This window comes from Camelina sativa, chromosome 5 (assembly GCF_030686135.1).
Source record: "Camelina sativa cultivar CO46 ecotype springtype chromosome 5, ASM3068613v1".
Lineage (NCBI taxonomy): Eukaryota > Viridiplantae > Streptophyta > Magnoliopsida > Brassicales > Brassicaceae > Camelina > Camelina sativa.
In genome coordinates, this window is record NC_141884.1 from 22052456 (window position 1) to 22074175 (window position 21720).

Below are 21720 nucleotides of genomic sequence, written 5' to 3' on the forward strand. Positions count from 1 at the left end.
GTTAGCTTCTTCAATCTGTTGTTGCAGGCTTGTGAAAGTAGAAGAGCTTCCAAGGAACTTCCGCTTCCCGTTGATGTAACTCCCTAGGTTTCCAACTCCAAAGTATGTTCCTCTATCATTTATGAAAGTATACTGCATAAACAAAACAGAGAGAAAAAGTTAACATAATTACTTAACAATGAAAAACTTAATAGCTTATTAGAAAAAGCAAATTACCTGAAGAAAGAGCTCGTCATCCTCCTCGTGAGATAGCTCTGATCAACGTTAAGTACCATCAGAAGACTAATCATTATCCAGAGCAGTCAACTTAGCTTTCTTTTTTTTCTTATAGGCCTCATGAACTGCTTGCGCTTTCTTATCCACAAAAGTACCATTTTTTTGGTATGAGTCCCCGAGAAAAACTTCAGGAATAGTTGGCGGTCTTCCCAATTCCACTTCCTGAAATGTTAGACAATTAAAAGGTTAGGAACCATCTGTTTGCAAGTAATTAAAAAATGAAAAGGTTATGATGTAACTCACCATCTCTTGTTCGATTTGTAAGTAAGACTTTGGCCCTGATACATGCTTGTGAGGGCCAAGACCATTAAGGTCAGACATTTGAGCTGCTGAAGTGGTTGCACTCTTTGCCATGGCTTCTTCTGTGTTCCAATAGTCACACACATTTCTTTCCAAATAGATTTCTCAATCCAACTCGGTTTCACATGATCTCGCTGAGCTGTTGCCTTGGAAACCATGTCTTTCATACGGTTTTGACAAATAGTATAGAACTTTTCTTGAACCACACCGGTTAGTGAGGGATCCCAGGTGTGTGTTTTCTACAAAAGAAGACTAGTGTTAGTGACAAAAAAAAAAAACTATAAATACAGAATCAAATTGAAAGGAGTATAAGTTTACTACGAATTCCAAGAAGTATTTTTCTCTTCTTGCATTAGAAACACAACCCCAATTGTAATATGGACCATCAAACTTGTTTGTAAACACTTTTGTAATCTTTCGGGTAAGTGATGGCTTGTCTTTACCAAACCTTCAAACACAAACAAATCAAAAGTAAAATTCTAATCAAACACAAACAAACCTTCAAACACAAACAAATCGAAAGTACAAAATTCTTAAAATTCTAATCAAACACAAACACAAGTGTTCCAAACACAAACAAACCTAAAAATTCTAATCAATCCAAGTAAAATTCTAATCAATCTAATCAACTAAAAATTCTAATCTTACCAAGTGGTTCCACGCTCTAATGAGGGAGAGAGGACAGTGGTATACAACTCACGACCTGGTTGGACAAGCATGTCATGTAAAGAAGTGAGTACATCAGCTGGCAGATTTGATTGCCTTAAACCGTCATCCTCAGAATCAGCTTCTTCTTCCTCATGTGAGTTTTGCGCTTGAAAACTGTGATGCGATGCAGAAGTTGCTCGAGGTTGACCAGGTTGAGAAGAGGGTGGTCGATGATTTGAGACGTGAGGAGACTGTCGAGGTAGATTCGAGACTTGACGAGATTGTCGATGATGATTTGTGACTGACGGTTGAGGAGACTCTCAAAGTTGACTCGAGAATTCTGGTGGATTCGTCGCGGAGGCGAGAGGTTGAGGAAAATGACGCCTGATTGGAGCTTCGCTGGAAGGGGATGTTCTAGGAAAGCTCCTCGAGTTGTCGCAGGTGGATAGTCTCTGTAAGTAGGTGTAGGTCTCGCTGGAGGCTAGAGGATTGAGACAGGATTTTCCTGAGAATCAGTGTCTGGGTCTTGCTGGTTCGCAGGCGTGAAGGCATACTGGCTGGGAAGATTAGCGGGTCTTTGATTTGCCGTTTGTGAGGTTCCAGAGGTTCGATTTGAGGGGTTTCTTCTTCCTCCTCCTCTTTTCTTTACTCAGGCCATCAAAATCAAGAGATACTAGGACAAGGATGAAGATCTAGGGTTTTCTCGATTGAGAGAAATTGAGATCTAGAGTTTTCTCGGCGGATGAAGAGAAATGAGGGATTAGGGTATCTCGGGGATGAAGATGAGATCGATTTGAGTTTTCGCCGTTTTGTTACGGCCCAAATTTGGATTAAGGCCCAAATTAAATATATCAATCGCTAATGAGTAGCTGCTTAGTCGCAACGTTTGACGACTGTCAAATTGGTCTTGAAATTAGTCTCAAATTGGTGATTAAACTGCGACATTATGCATCAGTGTCGAATTAGAGTCTACTAGGCGACTGTTTTATTTTAGTAGCCATTCAGTAGCAAAACAATAGCAATTCAGTCGCTAAATTTAGCGATTGTGTTTTAAGTCGCAACTTGCAGTCGACAATTCCATGTTTTCTTGTAGTGATCGGGGTTTGTGCAACCCACGGTTAAGACAGATTAGATGGATTAGATCCAATGAACGATTTCATGCTTTCAGTGGGATTGGATACGACAATAGTAGACCTCGCAAGCACTACAAGATCTTTAAGTCAAATTACCACCATGATACATACACAAAGTCCGTGAAAGCTACAGTCACCGAGTTTGGATCCAATGAATGGAAATCGTTCGAGATTAATGCATTCGATAATTGGTATATATATAGTTCGCTCAATAGTGTATCATTGAATGGAACTTTATATTGGGTTGCTATTAATAATGAGTCTCGTGAGTATTTTATTCAAAGTTTTGACTTTTCTACCGAAAGATTTAAACCCTATTGTATCCTGCCTACTAAAAACGCGAACCCATCCGATGCTAGATCACTTTCAGTATTTAGGGAAGATCGATTTTCATATATTTAGAGAAAGAGTACAATAAAAGGAATTAATATTGAGATTTGGGTGACAAAAGAAAATATTTTGAAATGAGGATGGAGAAGCTGTAGAGTGGGTGAATGTGATGAGTGTGTTAGTTCCTGAATGGTCGAATTTAGGAGTCAGCTACTACCCGCTAAGTTACTTTGTCGATGAAGATAAAAGTCTCATGAGTCTTGTAATATGTTGTTATAACAAGGAGCAAAAACCTTATATTTTTATCGCCAAGGGAGATAAGTTCCCTGAAATTGAAATAAAAAAATTGGTTGAGTATGATTGTCCTCTTCACTGTACCTATTTTCCAAGTTTGGTCCAAGTTCCAACATTCAAGATGAGCGGTAGGGGTATAACCCAACAACAGAAGGTTGAATCCCGCTTCACTCTCCTAAGAGGAGTACAAGTCAGCGTTGGAGTTGGAGGAGACGAGTGGAACGATGGTTTCTTCGAAAATGTGAAGAAAATAATTGTAGATTTTAATGATTTTGGCCTCATCTTTGTCAAGTTTTACTACTGCAACGGTAACATAGTTGTAGCTGGAGCAGCTCATGGGGATTAGACCAAAGCTAGTGCGGTGAAATTTCTTATTTTATTTTATTTTTCTAACTTAATAGTTATATATATATATATATATATATATATTTTCTATACAATGTTTTTGTCAACCACTCATAAATTTGAATATAACCCCCTGATTTGGAAGCCCAATCGAGAGGAAAAGACTTTACAAAATGTGACTTCAACAACAAGTTATCTAGAGGAATTTTTTATGGATTTTTATACAGATTATAGTTGCATTACTTAATTTATTTTATTTTATTAGCTTCTTTTATTTTTCTAACTTTATAGCTCCATTACTTTATATATATAACTATATATTTTTAGGGCCTTCATTAGACCTCTTAAGCTCACTCTCGTAGTCCCACAGCTTTGCAAACTGTTGTCTTTGTGTTTGTATCACCAAATCGAACGCTATCCTCCTTACTTTTTGGCAAATCCACTTAGACACTGAGATCATGTACCTCATCATAATCTCATTCTTAATGTCAGTCAAGCTCAAAGACGACATTCTTCTTTGTCAAGATGACCAAGAAGAATATCGTATAACTTTCGTTCACAAGTTCTTTTCAACATTAAGTTTTGTTGATTAAGCCAAAAAGGACATCACGTTAGATCGGATAATTGAGCAACTAAAAGACGTTTACTATGCCATTAACTCTTTCCTTTAATGGCAAAACAACGTCGTGTTGATGAGAAATTTAATTTGAGAAAGTGGCAATTAAACTATGAACTTTAAATTTAGGCCATTTAAATCATGAACTTTCAAATTTAGGTTATTTAAACCGTAAAATTTTGTTGTATGCCATTTAAAACATTAACTTTCACTGACTAAGGTTTTTAGACATCAAATTTCGTTGACCAGGCCAAATGAAAATGACGGTAAATCTGCTAGCAAAGATCATGATCACAAACACAAGGAGCACCACAAGGACAAGCACAAGGATCACAAGCACAAGAAAAAGGATCACAAGCACAAGTACAAGAATCAAATTAGGGAATTTAATATAGAAGCTTGGCTAAAGCAACGACGCCGAGCAGAGGGGCTTTTGGGCCAAAGAAGAGAAGTCGGAAACCTAAAAGCAAGGACGAGCGGAGGAGCTTGTGGGCCAAAGAAGAGAGGTCGGAAACCTAAAAGCAAGGACGAGTGGAGGAGATTATGGGCCGAAGGTGGTTGGGAATAAATAAAACTCTAATGTGTGATTTGAAGACGAAAACACAATCGAGTTTTATTTATTTTCTACACACACATTACAAAAAAAATTAACACACATTTTAAGTTAGTTAATTGAAAAAAATAAAAAAGTGTTCTTCTAGCAAGAAACTATTCACAGTTTCCATGCTTTCCTCCACAACGTCCTCATGCCAAATCTCAATGATACTCATTTTTCCTCCCAATGCCGCTGAACTCTTATTCAGCTTGGTCATAATGGTCATTGTGCATCAAGCTTCTTGATTTTCCAACCACCTCTTATCAGCTTCAAAATCTTTGCTTTATGATTCTTCATAAGCATACACGTCTTTACTTTCATGCCCGCCACAGCCTCCTCATAGGCCTCCATTCTTCTCAGGTCCCACGATCCCATGTTCCTCAGCCTTGGGTACACTATAAAGTATCGATCAAACTCCTCTACCCTTTAGTCTTCCAAACCCCAAGTATTGGCCCTGAATCTACTATAGGGTCATAGAAAGCTGCGTGCTACTTGAAAAGTCATGACTCAAGCATTTGATCAACGCGGTTACACGCGTTTTGGAACAGAAACAACTGGGAAACATCAATCTAGAAAATGTATGATTTGTACCTCACGTCTGAGCTTATCATAGAGAGACTTGAATTAGGAGTGGAAATCTCAGTTTCTCGGTTAAAAGGCTCGACAAGGAGAGCATGGTTAAATAATTTGGATCCCTCCATTATAATAGGGAGTTTCATGCTCGGAACAACTTTAGATATATATGGACAATTTCGCAAAAGAGTGAAACTATTCGAGGGTAAGTTAACCCTTCTCTGGGCGAAACTCATCCAAAGATGGGGTCAGGCACCCCCTTGCTAATGGACTGGGATAAGATTTGTTGCAATCTCTGTCCCATTGTAGGTTTGCATTTCGTCAGAGTTTATGATCTCGCCCCCAGTGCATTGGACCGATGGATAAGAGAACTGAGTTGGCAACCATTCTACAAAACAAAGACGATTCAAGAAGCCGTGGGAAGAAAGGAGGAAAACGAGGAGGCTATGACGGGCATGAAAGTATGGACATGTATGCTCGTGAAGAAGCAGAAAGCAAAGATTTTGAAGTTGTTAAGAGGCAGTGGGGAAATCAAAAGGCTTGACGCCATGACGGTCATTATAGCAAGCTGAATAGAGTTCGACGACATTGCGAGAAAGAAGGAGTAACATCGAGATTTGGCAGAAGGACATTGTGGAGGAAACATGGAAACTATGAAAAAATTTCTTGCTAGATTTATTTTTTTCATTTAAATAACATAAAATGTGTGTTAAAAAAATTGCAATTTGTGTGGTAAAAAGAAATAAACTCTACTGTGATTTGAAGATAAAATTCAGTTTACACACAATAGAGTTTTATTTCTTTTTTACACACAAATTACAAAAATAATTAACACAATTTGTGTTATTTAATTGAAAAAACTATACTTCCAGCAAGAAACTTTTCACAATTTCCACGCTTTCCTCCACAACGTTCTTCTGCATAATCTCTACACCACACCTTCCTCCTCCCAGTGACGCCAAACTCTTATTCAGCTCGCCATAATGACTATTGTGGCGCCGAGCCTCTTGAATTCCCAAATGCTTCTATTAGCTTCAAAATCTTTACTTTCTGCTTTTTTCAAGAGCGTACACGTCCTTACTTTCATGCCTGCCACAACTTCCTCATAGGCCTCATTTCTTCCCATTTTTCCGGGAAGATCATGAACTCTGACAAAATGCAAATCTACGGCAGGATAGAGATTGCAACAAATCTCATCCCAATCCTTGAGTAAGGTGGAGTTTGACACCATCTTTTGGGTGAGTTCCGCCCAGAAGACGGTGAACTTACCCCGACATAGTTTTGCTCTTTAGCGATATTTTTCATACCTAAAGTAGTTTCAAGCGGGAAACTCCCTATTATAGTGGGTGGATCAAAATCCTTCAACCATGCTCTACTTGCCAAGCGTTTTGACCCAAAAATTGATCTTTTTGCTCCTAATTCAAGTATGTCTACGATATGCTCAGACCTGAGGTACCAATGTTGCATCTTCTGGATGGAGGTTTCAGAAATCTGAAGACTCAATTTGTTTGGTCATAACATAATATTTCTGCTTTTGAAATGTTTATTGAAATACATTAATGAGCATTTCACAGAATTTGATATGTGCCATCAGAGCCACTGCTAACAATTAGAAGGCCAAAAGTCCAAAAAAAAAAAAGCCTAATTCACACCTTAAAAAATTGTTTCAGGACGTCCTGCAAGTGTGGGAATCAAACGCATCACCTAACACTCTTCCACCCAGACCTTCACCAGTATAATTATAAGCGATTTTTGACAAAAATAGAGCCGAAAAAAGGAGAACCAAGCCGCAAGCACATGCTTTCACCAGCTTGTGGCTTAGGCCGGCTCTGTGTGCAATTTCCTAGAGTGGGAGCAAGACGGTTATGAAGGAAAGTTAGATATTGATTATCTTTGATGGCTTTGATTGGTAGCACTAAACCGCCTCTTTTGGATATGAGATGTTCAAATGGCTACCAATCATCATGTCGGTTGGAGATGGTACTTGCCAAGCGTTTTGACCCAAAAATTTGATATTTTCGCTCCTAATTCAAGTCTGTCTACGATATGCTCAGACCTGAGGTACCAATGTTGCATCTTCTGGATGGAGGTTTCAGAAATCCGAAGACTCAAATTGTTTGGTCATAACATAATATTTCTGCTTTTGAAATGTTTATTGAAATACATTAATGAGCATTTCAAAGAATTTGATATGTGCCATCAGAGCTACCGCTAACAATTAGAAGGCCAAAAGCCCAAAAAAAAGAAAAGCCTAATTCACACCTTAAAAAATTGTTTCAGGACTTCCTGCAAGTGTGGGAATCGAACCCATCACCTAACACTCTTCCACCCATACCTTAACCAGTATAATTATAAGCAATTTTTGACAAAAATAGAGCCGAAAAATAAGTAGAACCAAGCCGCAAGCACATGCTTTCACCAGCTTGTGGCTTGGGCCGGCTATGTGTGCAATTTCCTAGAGTGGGAGCAATACGCTTACGAAGGAAAGTTAGATATTGATTATTTTTGATATAATTTGGCATGCCTAAGATATTGATTATCACCATATCATATTTTTCCTACTAATGTCACAAATATTTTTAAAAAACTGGACTTTTGTTTCAATCATAATTCATAAGAGAGTAGATGTGTTTTTTAGAATATTATGTGTGTGTTATAAAACCAAAGATATTTTGATGAGAAAATTTTGATTAGATGCTGAAACTATTGAATATTTATATTTTACATAGTGTCCTTAATTCTAGTCAAAGACATCAAGGACGAATCCTAGAGGTCATAGGTTCGATTGTCACCGACTTCTGGCCTGACTTCTGGCCTGACTTCTCGCCTGACCTCTCGCCTGAGTTTGAGAGAGTCAAATTGGAGAAGGCGGAGAGACATCCCGACTTCTGGCCTGAGTCCGTGGATTGAAGTGGACTTCTTCTGAAGGAGTCCGTTGTAGCTCGGGTGGAGGTGGATGTGTAGACGAGTTCTGAAAAAGTTGTTGCGGCGGAGGATAGTTCCGGATCTCGGCTGGAGACTGTCGTTGCAAACCGCCGACTTGTGCTTCAGGCGTCTGCAGAGGAGGAGGATTTTGTCCTGCCGGCGTGAAGTTGTACCGACTGGGCAGAGTATTAGGCCGTCGATTTGGTGGTGCTCCCGTCGCTCTCTGAGTAACGTTAGGACCAACCTTCCTCTTCTTCCCTCGATTTGGCATCTTGTTGGTGATTGAAACTGATAGATTCGAAGAGATTAGGGTTGTGTTGTGAGATTAGGGTTTGAGAGAGAGGCGATAGAGTTGAGTTTCGAGAGAGTTGTGTTGTGTGTGAGATTAGGGTTTTCACGATTTTAGTTAGTGGGTTAATGGGTTTAGGTTAGTTAGTGGGTTAATGTGTTTAGGTTAGTTAATGGGCCTTAAACATTATAATTAAGATATAAATTATAATTAAGATAGAAATTATAATAATAAAATTAATTTATAATTATAATTATAATTTCTATAATAAAATTAAGATAGAAAAGATTCTATATATAATTTCTATCTTAATTATAATAATAATTAAAAGAATTTGTAATTATAATTTCTATCTTAATTATAATAATAATTAAAAGAATTTGTAATTACAATTTTTAGAAAAACAATAAATTAATTTTATTATTATAATTTCTATCTTAAGTATAATAATAAATCTAGACATAAATTATTTTAGTACTTATTAATCCTTAATGAATATTGAAACAAAAAAAGAAATAAGGAAAAGATTATATATATAACATATATAGATGCTTTAAATAGAGCATATTCATGAGAAATCCTATACAAATATATATTGTTTGTGAATAAAAGTAAGAAAATGATAGACTTCTTAAAACATATGTTTGTTTTCTTCTTCTACTTTCCCTTCTATTGCCGACAGGTTCTTTCGTATGACAGTTACTTCACGATCGTTTAAATGCATCGAACGGATGCATCATAACTCTTCTACCCGAGAGACATCTATTGTTCTTGCAAACACTACATGGACAGAAAAACTTACCGTCATTATTCTGAACTGTATCTTGGCTACTTCCAAACGAGAATTGGTCCAACCCCACTAATTCGAATTCTAATGAAAAATTTCCCGCCATTATATATATATATATATATATATATTGTGTTTTTTTTAAGAACTATATATATCTTTTTTTTGGAGAAAATAAAAGTTTTTATAAAGTCAAATTTTTTGTTTTGATCTACATTTTTTTTTTGGGGAAGGAAAGACAATTGTGTTGGAATGAAGGTGACAAATGGGTGCAATTTGTTTTTAAAGACTACACCTATGCCACTAATAGGTGACTACTCAATATCAGTTGGCCCCCACAGAAAAACACGTTTTTTAACTGTCTTTTATGATTATTTGGCGACTACGGGGTGACTATTTAATGACTCGCCGAATGAGTCGTAGAATAGTCGCTAAATTGACAACTATAGTACGACTATCTACTGTGCTCGGTAAAGTAGTGACTGATTGGCGACTAAATTACTGTAGTCACAACTTAGTCGCAAAGTGGTCACTATCTAATCGTTATTTTTGGCGACTAAAATGTAGTCGCTACTTGTAGTCGCTAATCGACTGTTTTCTTGTAGTGAGAGATGATTATATTATATACTCTAGTTTTTCGGCACGAGAATAAAATAAGGCACTCATGCAAATATATCATCTTAATCATAAAAAATATAGATTTATATAAATACTAATGTCTCTTTCAAAAACTATTTTTGTGTTTTTCCTTTTACGTTTAAAAGGATGTTTAAGGATATTCTAAATTCATAATTTGAAAACTTATGCTTACACTATTTTGAAGCATTAATATATGAAAATTGAAAATAGTAAACTTTGAAAAGCTGATCATTTCAGATCTTTGAAAATTGTTGAGCTTTTAAGAACTTTACAAGATGTTAACAAAACTATACATGCAAGTTAAAATTGTTTGAAAAAACGAAAAGTAATATACATGCAAGTAAAATCAACTGTAGAAATCTAGACAATTTGAAATTGTGAAAGTGATTTTAAAAACTTGACTAAGCTCTTGTTTAATTAAATAGGTGAAATTTTATGAATACCATCTCATCGACAACGCTACATGACAATTTCTCCAAACAAGAAATTTTGTGAAATCATCTTCTTATATCAATAAATTCCATAGCTCAACGATAATCACAATTCTTACCAATTTGCAAATTACCTGTACTTATCACTTTTTTTTGTGAAGTCCGGATCTTGGTCGATTATCGAGCAAGCTTCACTCTTTGATTCCTTGTTATAGCGAGCAACATGATTGTTTTTCTCATTACTTATCTTCCATCTCTTTTTCTTTTGCTTCATTTTTAGTACTTTCGTTTCAATTTTTCTTTCAAGATTTAAAAGAAAAAACTATGAAACGTCTTTTAGGAAGTTTTCTAATATGCTTACCTTTTTATGTTAAAAATAGTAGATTTGTCGTTGGACGATAGAATCGATGTTTACTGCATTGCGAACACGTGTTATGATGTGATTAATGTTTTTTTAGTTTTATTTTTCTATCTACGAAATTTGTATAGATGCTAGAAAGTAGATTTGTCGTTGGATGATATAATCGATGTTTACTGCATTGCGAACACATGTTATGATGTAATTAATGTTTTTTTAATTTTATTTTTCTATCTATGAAATTTTTATAGATGCTAGAAAGTAAATTTGTCGTTGGATGATAGAATCAATGTTTATTGCATATAATCGGTTTTGCTAGGAATTTTTATCATTTTGAATTTTATCATTTTATTTTGCAGATGTAGACTGATTTTATCATAACAATAAGTATATGAGATTCTTGCATTATGGTGATCCAATAACTTACTTATGCCTCTGAAATTTGAACAGTTTGTTATTTTTCCATCAGATGGGTCTTAAAGCCCTATTTATTGTGGGCAGAGGTTTGTACCAACTTCTTACAAAGATCCCGAGCTAGCAACAAGAAGAAGTTGGGTTTTGTGTTTTGTTGTAAGCAGAGATGAATAAGGCCCAAGTGGAGAAAGGTTGTTTAGTTAGAGTGCAACCAAGTGTTAGTTATGTCTAAAGTCTAAATGTAATTGTTATGAGTTGTTGTACTAATGTGGCTTGTGTAAGACTATGGTCTAGTGAGTAGTGTGTAAAGCATGGGTGCATGTGTGAGGTGCAACTAGTATTAGTAGTATAAGTAATAAGTATGTGTCGGGTTGTAAGAAAATATCAATATCCTTGTGATCCGAAATATCAATGTAGACAATTAAAGAATAATCTCTTTTCTCTTATCGAAGAAACGTTTGGTTTTTTATGAAGAGAAACATGTTAAGCTTCTACCCACGAAACGTTATGAACAATAGCTTAACCTTGTGAACTCCAAATCAAACCTCCATTAGTGAACCAATGTTTGATTACAAAGCTCAATATCTCTTAATAAAAGGAACTTTTCTCTCAGCTTGATAGATTGAACAAGTGAAAGATGAAGTCAGATCCTCAGCATACCTTCGGATCTTCCTTCCCCATACGTTAGTCTTATAGCGACTAATCCCTCACAACATTCATCATGCCCCTTTGTGATGCTTCTCCTTTTTATTTATAGACACCATGTGATGCTAACAAACCCTTAACACTTCTCACGTGTTGAGTCCTTTGTCATCTTCAGATTCTCCTCTCCACACGTACGTGACTCATCCTTATATGCCTTGTCATCAACCTTCCTTCTTCTGAAATACACGCGCTACACCTTATCAAAAAAAAAAAACAAACAAGAGAGTAAAGAGAGAGTAATGTTCTCTTTGTCTTTGTTAAACAGAGAAACAAAACAGAGAGAATGAGTGTGAGAACAAACTGACCACCAAAGTGAAAATGGGGTCAGAAGTTCAACATGGTATCAGAGCTTGAGTATCCTTGGAGCCTGCACAAATAAAAAAGAAGAAAGGTGAGGCCACTAGGAGAAGATGACACGGAGAAAGAAGAGTCCACGAAGAGAGAACAGTCTGAGAAAGACTGAAGAAGAAGAGAAAAGGAGTAAGCCATAAGAAGAAGATGGAAGTGGTGGAAACCTTGAGCTGACCTGAGCGCAAGGCAAGAGGGGGCAACCTTGAGTGGACTCAAGGCAAACCAAGAAGAGCATGCACAAAAAACGAGAAGTATAAGGCTAAAGAAAAGAAGAGCAAAGCTGAGAACTGCAAGTCGAAGAAGAAAAGAAGGAAAGCTTCACAAAGTCATTCGCAACCGTACCTTAAAGAAGGAGGGCTTTAGGTGTGCAGTGTAAGAGTCATGATTAGGTCTAAGTATGCAAGTGGAGCACCACTATATGTATGTGTGTCTCGTGTTTGTAAGAAATCTATCCTTGGATCCAATATAAAAATGTAGACAATTAAAGTTTCTCTCTTCTATCTTAGTAAAGAAACGTTTGGTGTGAAGAGAAACAAACACAAGAGAGAGAGAGAGAGAGAGAGAGAGAGAGAGAGAGAGAGTAACTCTATCCTTCTGTTAAAATAGAGAATAGAAACAGAGCATAAGAGAGTGTGAGAGAGCAAACTGACCTCAAAGAGTGAAGAGGTCCCAAATGTAAACAAAGTTCCATAATGCATAACCTGAATGTTAGTAATATATACCTTGTGATAATTAAGGTTGAAGAAGCAATTGCAGAGATGACATATATAGTGATCGAGGAGGGTTTCATTCATATATTCATCAAATAATAAATAAGAAGTGAAGAAAAACGTACACAACTTCAGAGACTTCTAACAATGATTAATCACCAAGAAATATATACAGAGCTGGATTACAAAGATTTCAAACACTAGTGGTCATGCCCTTACACTTATAATCTTGACGACGGCCCCTAAATGATCTGTAACCTAAGTGCTTTGCCGTAAAAGAATCAGTGGCTCCTAGCCAGGAAATAGTGTTGAAGCAAAATGCAAATCAATCCGACAAAGTTCCGAATCACCTTCGTTGGCACAAACCTCCAAATATGTTGTCGGTATTGGATCCACCGGAAGACTGTCCCCGCCAGATGACCCTGACGAATCGAGCATAGAAGAATCCGAAACACCATCATCATCATCATCACCATCACCGAAGTTGTTTGGATTATTATCACAAGGAGCCATCTCCAAAGAAAGAGAAGACAAACGTAACTCTGATTGATTTTGCAGGTCGGAAGGTATTACAGTGGCCGGCGTTGAATCAACAGGATAATAATCACCGCAAGATAACCCTAACGTGAGAGGATTGAGTACAGAAGAATCCGAAACACCAGTATCATCATCATCATCATCATCATTATCACCATCACCATCACCGAAGTTGTTTGGATTATTATCACAAGGAGCCATCTCCAAAGAAAGAGAAGACGAACGTAACTCTGGTTGATTTTGCAGGTCGGAAGGTATTACAGTGGCCGGCAATGAATCAACAGGATAATAATCACCGCAAGATAACCTTAACGTGAGAGGAGGATTGAGCACAGAAGAATCCGAAACAACAGCATCACTAGGCTTGTGCGTGGAGCTTCTTCTTCTTGATAAACTTAACTTTTTTTGCTTGATCCCAAGTAAGTGCGAGTCAAGGTTGATGAGATGGTTCCTCAACTCGTCATCCGACAAACCCTTGAGCATTGGGAGGCCGTAGAGATCGCTGGCGTGATTCTGCCTCTTCAGATCACTTAAACCATTGAATTTGGCTACAATCTCTGGTATGGCTCGTGGGTTCTCTTGCGGCTCAGGCCAGACATGGAGATCATTGTCGGGGCCGTAACAGATGAAACCGACAGAGTTGCCGCAAAGAACAGAGAGCTCTGTCGCTTTCTTCTTAAAAGTAGGAAAAATCTGTTTGAAAAAGTTCCTCTTCGCCCTCTTCAAATCATCATCATCATCACCACCACAGGACTTGCTTGGAGAAGACAAACGTAACTGTGATTGATTTTGCTGGTGGGATGGTATTACTTGCTTCTCGCAACGAGGGTTCATGTTATCAGTGGCCGGCAGTGGATCCACCGGAGAATTATCGCCGCAAGATAACCCTAACGTGAGAGGAGGATTGTGCAGAGAAGAATCAGAAGCAGCACTAGATCCCAAATTCGAAACAGTTTCGTGATTACCCAAATCCCTAAACCCTAATTGATCCGCCTCGCGGTTTGAGATGGTCAAATTGGAAACAGTTTCGTGATCCCTAAACCCTAATTGATCATCCGACAAAGCCGCCTTGCGGTTTGAGATGGTGGCGTTGGCCGAAACCCTATGATGATCATCTTCTCCCGTCTCCTTAGTCTTCGAGTTTGCTTCTCTTAATATACTCATCTTTTTCTGCTTGATCCCAACTGATTGGGAGTTAAGCTTAGCGAGATGTCGAAGCAATTCTTCATTCGACAAACCCTTGAGATGTGGCAAGTCGAAGAGATCGGAGGCGTGATTCTTCCTCATGTGATCGCTCAACGAATTGAACTTTCCAACAACCTCCGGTAACGCTTCTGGGTTATCTTGAGGATCAGGCCAGACATGGAGATCGTTTTCGGGACCGTAACAGATGAAACCAACAGAGTTGCCGCAAAGAACAGAGAGCTCTCTCGCTTTCTTCTTAAAAGTTGGAAATTTCTGTTTGAAAAGGTACTTCTTCGTCTTCAAATCATCATCGCCACCACACTTTGATGGATTTTTATCGCAAGGAGCCATCCAAAATCAAGTAGATCTAAAAGTTTCGATCGGAGTAGAAAGAGAGAGAACGTATGAGAGTAAAATTAAATAAATAAATAAATAATGATGGGAAGTGATAAAAACTAAAAAGACTCTGTAATATATTTATAAAGAGAGACTCTGCAAGATCAACGGCCATAATGCGACAACGTTTTCCATTTTTTCTAATTTTCCATTGGAATTACGAAGTGTTTCTAGGTTTTCCTTTTCTTCATAGCTAAGAATCTAATATTTCCTAATTTTCCGTAGGAATAACGACGCTGTTGCTACGTTTTCCTTTTCAGGTTGGGACTTTTTTTTTTAGTATGAATTCTATAGACATTATTGTATAGTTTTCTCTAATCTCAAAAAAAAAAAAAATAATAATAAAAAATTACAAATTTTAGGGGTGTATTGAAAATGATTTTGGAAGATTATTTGGGATCTAGAAAATTTAGAATTTTGATAGATTTTAAAGAAATTGATATGATTTATTGTAAAAATTTTTCAAATTCCACCAACAACCATAAAATTTAGATTTCTGTATTTTAACTAAACAAATCCTATAAAATCTTCGAGAATCCCTAAAAGTTATTAAAATCCAAATCCACTAAATGTATTGAATAACAATAGATTTAAACTAAATTTTTAAATCATCAGTTCAATAACAATGGATTTTAATAGGCTTTTAAAAATCTATGATTGAATAACATAAAATTTAAAGTAAATTTTACACAAATCAATTAAAATGTCTGAATACATCCATCTAAGTAATATTAGAGAATCTTAGCTAATTTTTTCTTTTTTTTGGTCACCAACCCAGCTAATTTTTATATTTATAAATTTATGAAGATACATTAATTTATAATTTTCTCTAATCTCCAAAATCTTAGAAATTTGGAAATCTTATCTGATTCTAATTCCTAAGCAATATTTGAAACAAATATAGAAACTTTGTTATGAAATAACCACACCTCAACACCAAACGAAGATCCAATGTTCAATAACCAATACAAACAAGGAATCCTCTAATTCATCTTGTAAGAGCCTCTTAGACATCTCCAATGGTGGATCCTCCATAAGGGACCATTTTTATAAGTGCAAAAAATGCAAAATAAAAAATTTAGCAATTTATGAAGGTGTCCATTATTTGACATAGTCCAATGGTAGACCAACTAATGAGGTTCTAAAAATTTAAATTTTACAAAACTTGTGTATAAGTTAAATTCACTAAACCTGACAACAATCAAAACTTTCACACATACACAAGACAAACACACACAAACCCATTAACATATACAAAAACAAGAGTCTTATTTTAAAACTCTAAATCGATTCATAGCTAGGTTTATAAAGGTACCTATCTGAATTGTTTTGATCTCACATATCCAAGCCATGTATCCACCTGCAAATGAAACAAGAACAACAATTATCTTCTATTTGACAACAGAAGGACCAATATATACAGTGATCAAAGATTGATCAAACATTGATTCATGAACAGATTAAAGCATTGACATATATAGCTGCAGCATAAACATCAACACAATATTGAGACTTCTTTCCCTGAAATTTCATTCGATGGAAAAAGGCACTGCAACCTGTAGCTGATATATCCTAATAATATGTATAGAGTGATCACATACATACAAGAAAATTATAGCAATCCCAACATCATTTCAGTCTTGGTCGTGAGGACCATGGAGTATTTAATTAGTGTTGATCTAAGGCACGGGCATACAAATATTCAGTGTTAGCCTAGTCTACTTGGATACTTCTTTTTCATCTTCATAACAAGTTTTAAAAAGCAGTACAAACTAAAAATAGTGTCTCAGCCGAGGTACAGATACCTGGACATATCAGAATATGAACTATATGACTACAGAAACATGTGATCAGAATCATGGATTTATTGTTTGCTGATTTCGATCTTACCCAAAGATTGAGGCAAACATTGGTGTCAACAAGGTGAGTGAGCTGAGATTAGTTAGGCTTCGATCTCAAACCCGAAGCAGCGTGATACGAAGTATGGACTCACGTATCAAAGAAGAAAGCCCATCGCTCAAAAGGCTTAGTTTTAACGTTTCCTTTTTATACTATGTAAGGTTTTGATAGTTTTCCTTTTAACCTTTGCTTATGTCGGTTTATAGAGATCTATATAAAGGACCTCAACATCAATAAGAATTACCTTCCAAACATTAACCTTATTCTCAAGAGAGACTAGGGTTAAAGAAGCTTTAGCCTAATCGTGTTCTGTTTTCTACATCACGGATTCTAAGTATTTTGGTTCTATTACTAGAGCTAAGGCAAAGGAAGCTGCAGCTCATATCACAGCGAAAGTCTCTCGAGAAAGGGCAGTGATATAGAACCTTTAGTAGCGCTGTAGAAGTAAACACCGTAGCTAACTGCGCTGCCAAAAATGGATGTGTAAAGAAGTGCTATGACATCATTTGTGGATAAGTCTTGAAGACTGCCGCTAAAAACTGGGTCATGGTTTATAATGGAAACGGCCAAAAGAGAAAGGCCACCAATAATCATATGCTGCAGATAAATTTTGAAACATGTTAGTTTGGTTAAGTTCTTGTAAGAACTCTAAGACACAAGCCATTGAAGAGAAATGAGGACAAGTAAGGTTTGGAAGGGCCGAGGATCAAGTATCATTACCCAACCGGTAGCCATAATTGTATCCGAGTATTTTGAGACCCATCGAACCATCACAGTGCCAATAGCCATGCTCTGAGCTGTAAGAAGCATCCACCACTCTCCACTTCCCCACAAGGAAAAGTTAGTACCATCTGAAGTAACTGATGGAACCTGTACTGAATCAAACATATCCTCAAGTTGTAAAAACACTACTAAGATACTAGCTCGGGCTTGTTATATAGATAGTTAAGTAGATCTTTTACCTCAAGAAGCAAAAGTCCAGCAACGCTGAGGAGCAAACCTCCAGCTCTCACTATTCCAATGGACTCACCAAATAGGAAAGATGCTAATACAGCTACAGTCAGTGGCTGAGTATCAATTATAACCTGCAGCGCGACAGATTAGCAACCCAAAAGCATTTCCCTATTACTTTCTTAGGCGTTGCAAACTAGTAGACCCCAGAGGTAACAACTTACACTTCCTAAACCAGCAGAAGTTCTCTGTAACCCTTGAGCAAGAAATCCCTGAACCATCATCATCAACATCATCGTTCGGAGATATGAGAAATTAAAAACTCACAGGCACAGACAAGACAGACACCCCCAAACATAGATGCCAAAGACAAAAAAAAAAAAAAAAAAAAAAAAAAAAAACCTTTCTCTGTCTCGTTTTGTTTCTGAAACCAATCGCAAAACAAGTGACAAAGCTTTAAAATGCTACCCACATGGTTGAGAAAATGAATATCCCTGCATCTTCACTTAAAAATCCTCCAGGGTCCTATATTCGGGTTGATTTGAAGTGAACTTTGAGACGGTTTCTTAGCCATACCGACTCCAACCGAAAGATGCTTGGCATATGTAACAAGTGTAAGAAGCCAAACCATGGACTGATGACCCTAATAGAGAATCTCAAAGGAAGCTGGTCGTTTTTATTTTCACCAGCAGACCCTCTATTCCTTATGAATTGATAACGTGGATAACAATGTCTCTTAGCCTCCATATTTTCATGCTCTAACCTGTGACATTGCTTATATCCTTTTACCATCATAAACCATCGCCAATACCCAATGACTACCAAACTATTTTCTAGCAAGAACTTCACTCTGCTCAGGTTATATCCCTTAAAGTCCCTGTTTTTAAACTTAAATCTCCAAGACTTGGATACTTCAGTTTTTTCACCACTCGCTGAATCCTCTTAACAACGCTCACCACAGTTTTGCTGCTGTCCAACACTGAATTCACTTTGGTAAGTTCCATTTTGTTCAAATTATCAGATTCAAAGTGTATAGACGAGTCTTCCATTTTAACAAGTTGATCTATGCTTGGATACCTCCCTGCAACAAGTCTTGCTCTCACTTCCAAGCTTGTAAATAAACAATCTCCTGCTGCATAAGAGATTCTTCCATTTGTCACTATGTTCCCAGATAGAACATTCATAAGGCACTGTAAAAAACCATCTCATCCATAAGAAATCCCACGAGAGCTCTAGATTGTCGAAGTATGACACTACCAACTCTGGAACTGAGTATAAGAGCTTAGATCTCCATTTCTGCTTTATTTGGAACTACACGTCGCCAAATGTAAAATTTTTGCAAGTCTTGAAAAATTTGTCTCGGCCACACTCTACTCCACACAGCCTTGATATTTGTATTTGTCTCAGCAATCTCTCAGACTCAAATGCAGTCCCCTTCGCAGTGGATTCAGCTTGAACACTGAAACTTATGAAGCTATTTTTTCCTCTTTGCTTGAGCACCTTATCTGATATACTCTGAAGTTTAATAGGCAAGCACACATGATGAACCAAGCTAGATTCCAACACTGAATCCGTCGAATGATTCTTGGATCAGTTGGCTCTGGCTAATCAACGAATCTGTTTTAGACGCTTCTACGCTGAATCCAAACACTGCCCCCACATCCGAGAAATGATAACAATCACAAGACTTTGCAACTTTTACCAAATCATTATTAACCTCATTCACTAGCAAATGTGAATCACTGAGACAATGCTCTTCAGTTTCACCAGTCTCTCTAATTCACAACCAATTGAATTCAACAACGACCTATCACTCGATATCTCAATCCTAATTTCTTCCACCATCGAATTAGAGAGATGATCTTCACTATATTAATCATGAGAATACCTGAATTCTTGTGTTGCTGTAGATAATGATTGGGAGTTTCTGGCTCTTCGCAAAAGACACACAGCCCTTTCAACCTTCTCTCATCAATCTCTTCACACAAGATTCTCTGTCGAAGCTTGTATTTGCGTTTAGTCAACGATGAAGCTCTAAGAATATCTCTATATCAGCTTTGATTTCATAAATCGGCTTCGGATCTGGACGATTATAATCCCGTCCGTGAACCTGAAAACTGCGGCGAGGCATCGACGTGAAGATTCTCCTCCTTCGCTCGTTGATCGGTTCGGTTTGCTCAAATTATTTATACTTTTGAACCAAACAAATAAATAATATTTACGCATTGTCCCAAATTTGTAAAAAACCGACCCCATCTGATCAGAATTCGTAACTTTTATTTTTGTTATGGTAAACCCTGAGAGGGACGCTCATCCAAAATTTTCAATCCAACAACACTGCCTTCTAGAGATTAGAAGATCCCATAGACCATCCAACGTAAACCTTCGAATTCGGATCCGAGGGTGATGGTTCTGTCTGAAAACCCTAAGGTGGGGACTAGAATTGAAATTAAAGTTGGCATTGAAGGAGAGAAATTGTGTAATTCGAGTCCAAAGCGCCTTCAACATCGAGCACATTCTTCTCTTTTTACCCAATTTCTCTCCGTCAAGTCCAACAAATTTGGTATCTACATCAAAAAAAGGATGACTCGTATGTTTTCTTCTAAACTTGTGTCGGCTCATACACTGACTAACTGAACTTAACTTCCATAGTTCCATGTTCGGTTCGGTTCTGTTTCTTCATCTCGTAACATTTTTAAGATTTACTAGCAGTGTAGAATGGTTGGTTTAAGGATGACACACCATTCCTTTTTTTTTTTGTTCTTAACTATATATCTGATACCATCATATGTGTTGCTGGTCTTTCTGAAGCTTTATGATCAGTATAAGATGCTTTTTGATTTTTTGGAAAGCAACTGACTGAAGAGTTTGGTGTTACAAGTGGTTTTAGCTAATCTTTGCCTCTAGTGTATTCTTATGAGAAGGAAATAAGACTTATGGCTTTTTCCGTATATATACACAGACAAGATTGCTTCTTTCAGGAAATTGATATCTGGAGTTTTCAGGAGAAATTGGAAGTTTATTGTCGTTCAAAAGTGTTTCAATTTGTTTATTTTGGATGGAGAGTAGGAGATGTCAACATGAACAGACTAGGAGGTAAAAGTTGTCTTCCTTGCTGTCACCAGATAAAACGAAATCATATAGTGATAGTCTAGAAAACATTGGTTGAAAAGATACTAGATCATTTGTAGTAACCTAGTAATGCTAAGTTAATTACTAAAATTGTGTCTTTTTTAAGACAAATTTAACACTTCAGGATTAGTATAGTATATTTCTAGTTTCCAAGTGTCTATTTGGGTTTGAATTCCTCTCTTGGTAGTTAAAGAATAGAGAAATCAAACTCTCCACAACTGGTCTGTGTTTGATCCTAGCATTCAGCAAGATGTTGTCGCTAATAGTTTTAGTTATCTTCTTGTATTTGGCTTCTTTTTTTTTTTTTTTTTTTTCTGGATTTTGGTTTACATTTTTTGCCAGATGTGGAGAAGTTTTATCATCAGTAAAACCTTGGTAAATGGTAAGTTATATCGACACTGTTAGTTCCAGATTTTCTAAACAAAATTTAGTTTGTTCCAAATATGAAGTTTTCAAGGGATCAAATGCAAAAAAGGAATGACAATCATGAGTCTGTTGCGTTTTACTAGAGGATATGAATCTGCTTTTGCAATGATCATATGCTCCAAATTCTGCTTGTTGATTAAAGAAAAGATTGCTAAAGTGAGTCAGGGGCCATAATCTCTATCAATCAGGGACGGACCAGACATATGATCTATCCCGAGGGAAATGAAGTCCATATAAAGCGAGTATCAAACTAGAGGTCATAGAAAAAATATAATTAGTTGATACGAAGATAATCTGTTTAATACTGCAATTACTGAACACTTTTAGTTTATTTTCGTATATATATATATATATATATATGATAATACTTTAATTTTCACCAAACATCCTTAGATTATATATGTTGAATTTGCTTGTAAAACAAGAAAAGAGTTGATGAGGAGACAATACCAAAGCAAATCCTATTGAATTGAAA

The 21720-nt window shown here is 36.8% G+C and overlaps 3 protein-coding genes, 2 long non-coding RNA genes and 2 pseudogenes across 9 annotated transcripts; 1 reads left to right on the plus strand and 6 right to left on the minus strand.

The window, feature by feature from the left end:
- On the minus strand, positions 1 to 1540 carry LOC147944170 (uncharacterized). Its single transcript, XM_087450560.1, has 5 exons — positions 1225 to 1540; positions 898 to 1024; positions 520 to 815; positions 217 to 438; positions 1 to 132 (listed from the first exon to the last, which is right to left on the minus strand). Exons 1-4 carry the CDS (start codon positions 1293 to 1295, stop codon positions 303 to 305), a joined length of 630 nt encoding a protein of 209 aa, XP_087306686.1. The 5' UTR covers positions 1296 to 1540; the 3' UTR covers positions 1 to 132; positions 217 to 302.
- Positions 1541 to 2303: 763 nt separating this feature from the next.
- LOC104789362 (jacalin-related lectin 38 pseudogene) lies at positions 2304 to 4510 on the plus strand (annotated as a pseudogene).
- A 27-nt stretch (positions 4511 to 4537) lies between these two features.
- On the minus strand, positions 4538 to 5622 carry LOC109132993 (adenylate isopentenyltransferase 6, chloroplastic pseudogene; annotated as a pseudogene).
- Positions 5623 to 8840: 3218 nt separating this feature from the next.
- LOC147944171 (uncharacterized) lies at positions 8841 to 10519 on the minus strand. The gene is made up of 2 exons (XR_015557327.1): positions 10316 to 10519; positions 8841 to 9104 (listed from the first exon to the last, which is right to left on the minus strand). It is a non-coding gene; the product is annotated as an uncharacterized LOC147944171 (long non-coding RNA).
- Positions 10520 to 11478: 959 nt separating this feature from the next.
- Positions 11479 to 12326, minus strand: LOC147944172 (uncharacterized). Of its 2 annotated transcripts, none has more exons than XR_015557329.1 (3): positions 12185 to 12326; positions 11964 to 12025; positions 11479 to 11854 (listed from the first exon to the last, which is right to left on the minus strand). It is a non-coding gene; the product is annotated as an uncharacterized LOC147944172 (long non-coding RNA). The 2 variants fall into 2 exon arrangements; XR_015557328.1 differs by having other exon boundaries at positions 12174 to 12316.
- A 451-nt stretch (positions 12327 to 12777) lies between these two features.
- LOC104789363 (uncharacterized) lies at positions 12778 to 19866 on the minus strand. 4 transcript variants are annotated; one of them, XM_087450562.1, is made up of 7 exons: positions 18160 to 19866; positions 17912 to 17959; positions 17699 to 17821; positions 17457 to 17606; positions 17162 to 17333; positions 16153 to 16197; positions 12778 to 14808 (listed from the first exon to the last, which is right to left on the minus strand). In XM_087450562.1, the coding sequence occupies exon 7, from the start codon at positions 14790 to 14792 to the stop codon at positions 13011 to 13013; it is 1782 nt and encodes a 593-aa protein (XP_087306688.1). In that variant the 5' UTR covers positions 14793 to 14808; positions 16153 to 16197; positions 17162 to 17333; positions 17457 to 17606; positions 17699 to 17821; positions 17912 to 17959; positions 18160 to 19866; the 3' UTR covers positions 12778 to 13010. The 4 variants fall into 4 exon arrangements, with proteins under 4 accessions (XP_087306688.1, XP_087306690.1, XP_087306687.1 ...); XM_087450564.1 differs by having other exon boundaries at positions 17457 to 17611; XM_087450561.1 differs by having other exon boundaries at positions 18090 to 19866.
- Positions 17121 to 17983, minus strand: LOC147944173 (WAT1-related protein At3g02690, chloroplastic-like). Its single transcript, XM_087512485.1, has 4 exons — positions 17912 to 17983; positions 17699 to 17821; positions 17457 to 17606; positions 17121 to 17333 (listed from the first exon to the last, which is right to left on the minus strand). Exons 1-4 carry the CDS (start codon positions 17981 to 17983, stop codon positions 17121 to 17123), a joined length of 558 nt encoding a protein of 185 aa, XP_087368611.1.
- Positions 19867 to 21720: the final 1854 nt, after the last annotated feature.

What these genes read in the sequence shown, in the direction of transcription:
- LOC147944170 (XM_087450560.1), bottom strand. Translation starts at nt 1,295, where the DNA reads ATGCTTGTCCAACCAGGTCGTGAGTTGTATACCACTGTCCTCTCTCCC. An exon ending in TTAGAGCGTGGAACCACTTG is followed by an intron (nt 1,025 to 1,224) that starts GTAAGATTAGAA and finishes TTGTGTTTGAAG; the next exon opens with GTTTGGTAAAGACAAGCCAT. An exon ending in TACAAATCGAACAAGAGATG is followed by an intron (nt 439 to 519) that starts GTGAGTTACATC and finishes CTAACATTTCAG; the next exon opens with GAAGTGGAATTGGGAAGACC.
- LOC104789363 (XM_087450562.1), bottom strand. Translation starts at nt 14,792, where the DNA reads ATGGCTCCTTGCGATAAAAATCCATCAAAGTGTGGTGGCGATGATGAT.
- LOC147944173 (XM_087512485.1), bottom strand. Translation starts at nt 17,983, where the DNA reads ATGATGTTGATGATGATGGTTCAGGGATTTCTTGCTCAAGGGTTACAG. An exon ending in CTGGACTTTTGCTTCTTGAG is followed by an intron (nt 17,607 to 17,698) that starts GTAAAAGATCTA and finishes GATTCAGTACAG; the next exon opens with GTTCCATCAGTTACTTCAGA. An exon ending in CAATTATGGCTACCGGTTGG is followed by an intron (nt 17,334 to 17,456) that starts GTAATGATACTT and finishes ATTTATCTGCAG; the next exon opens with CATATGATTATTGGTGGCCT.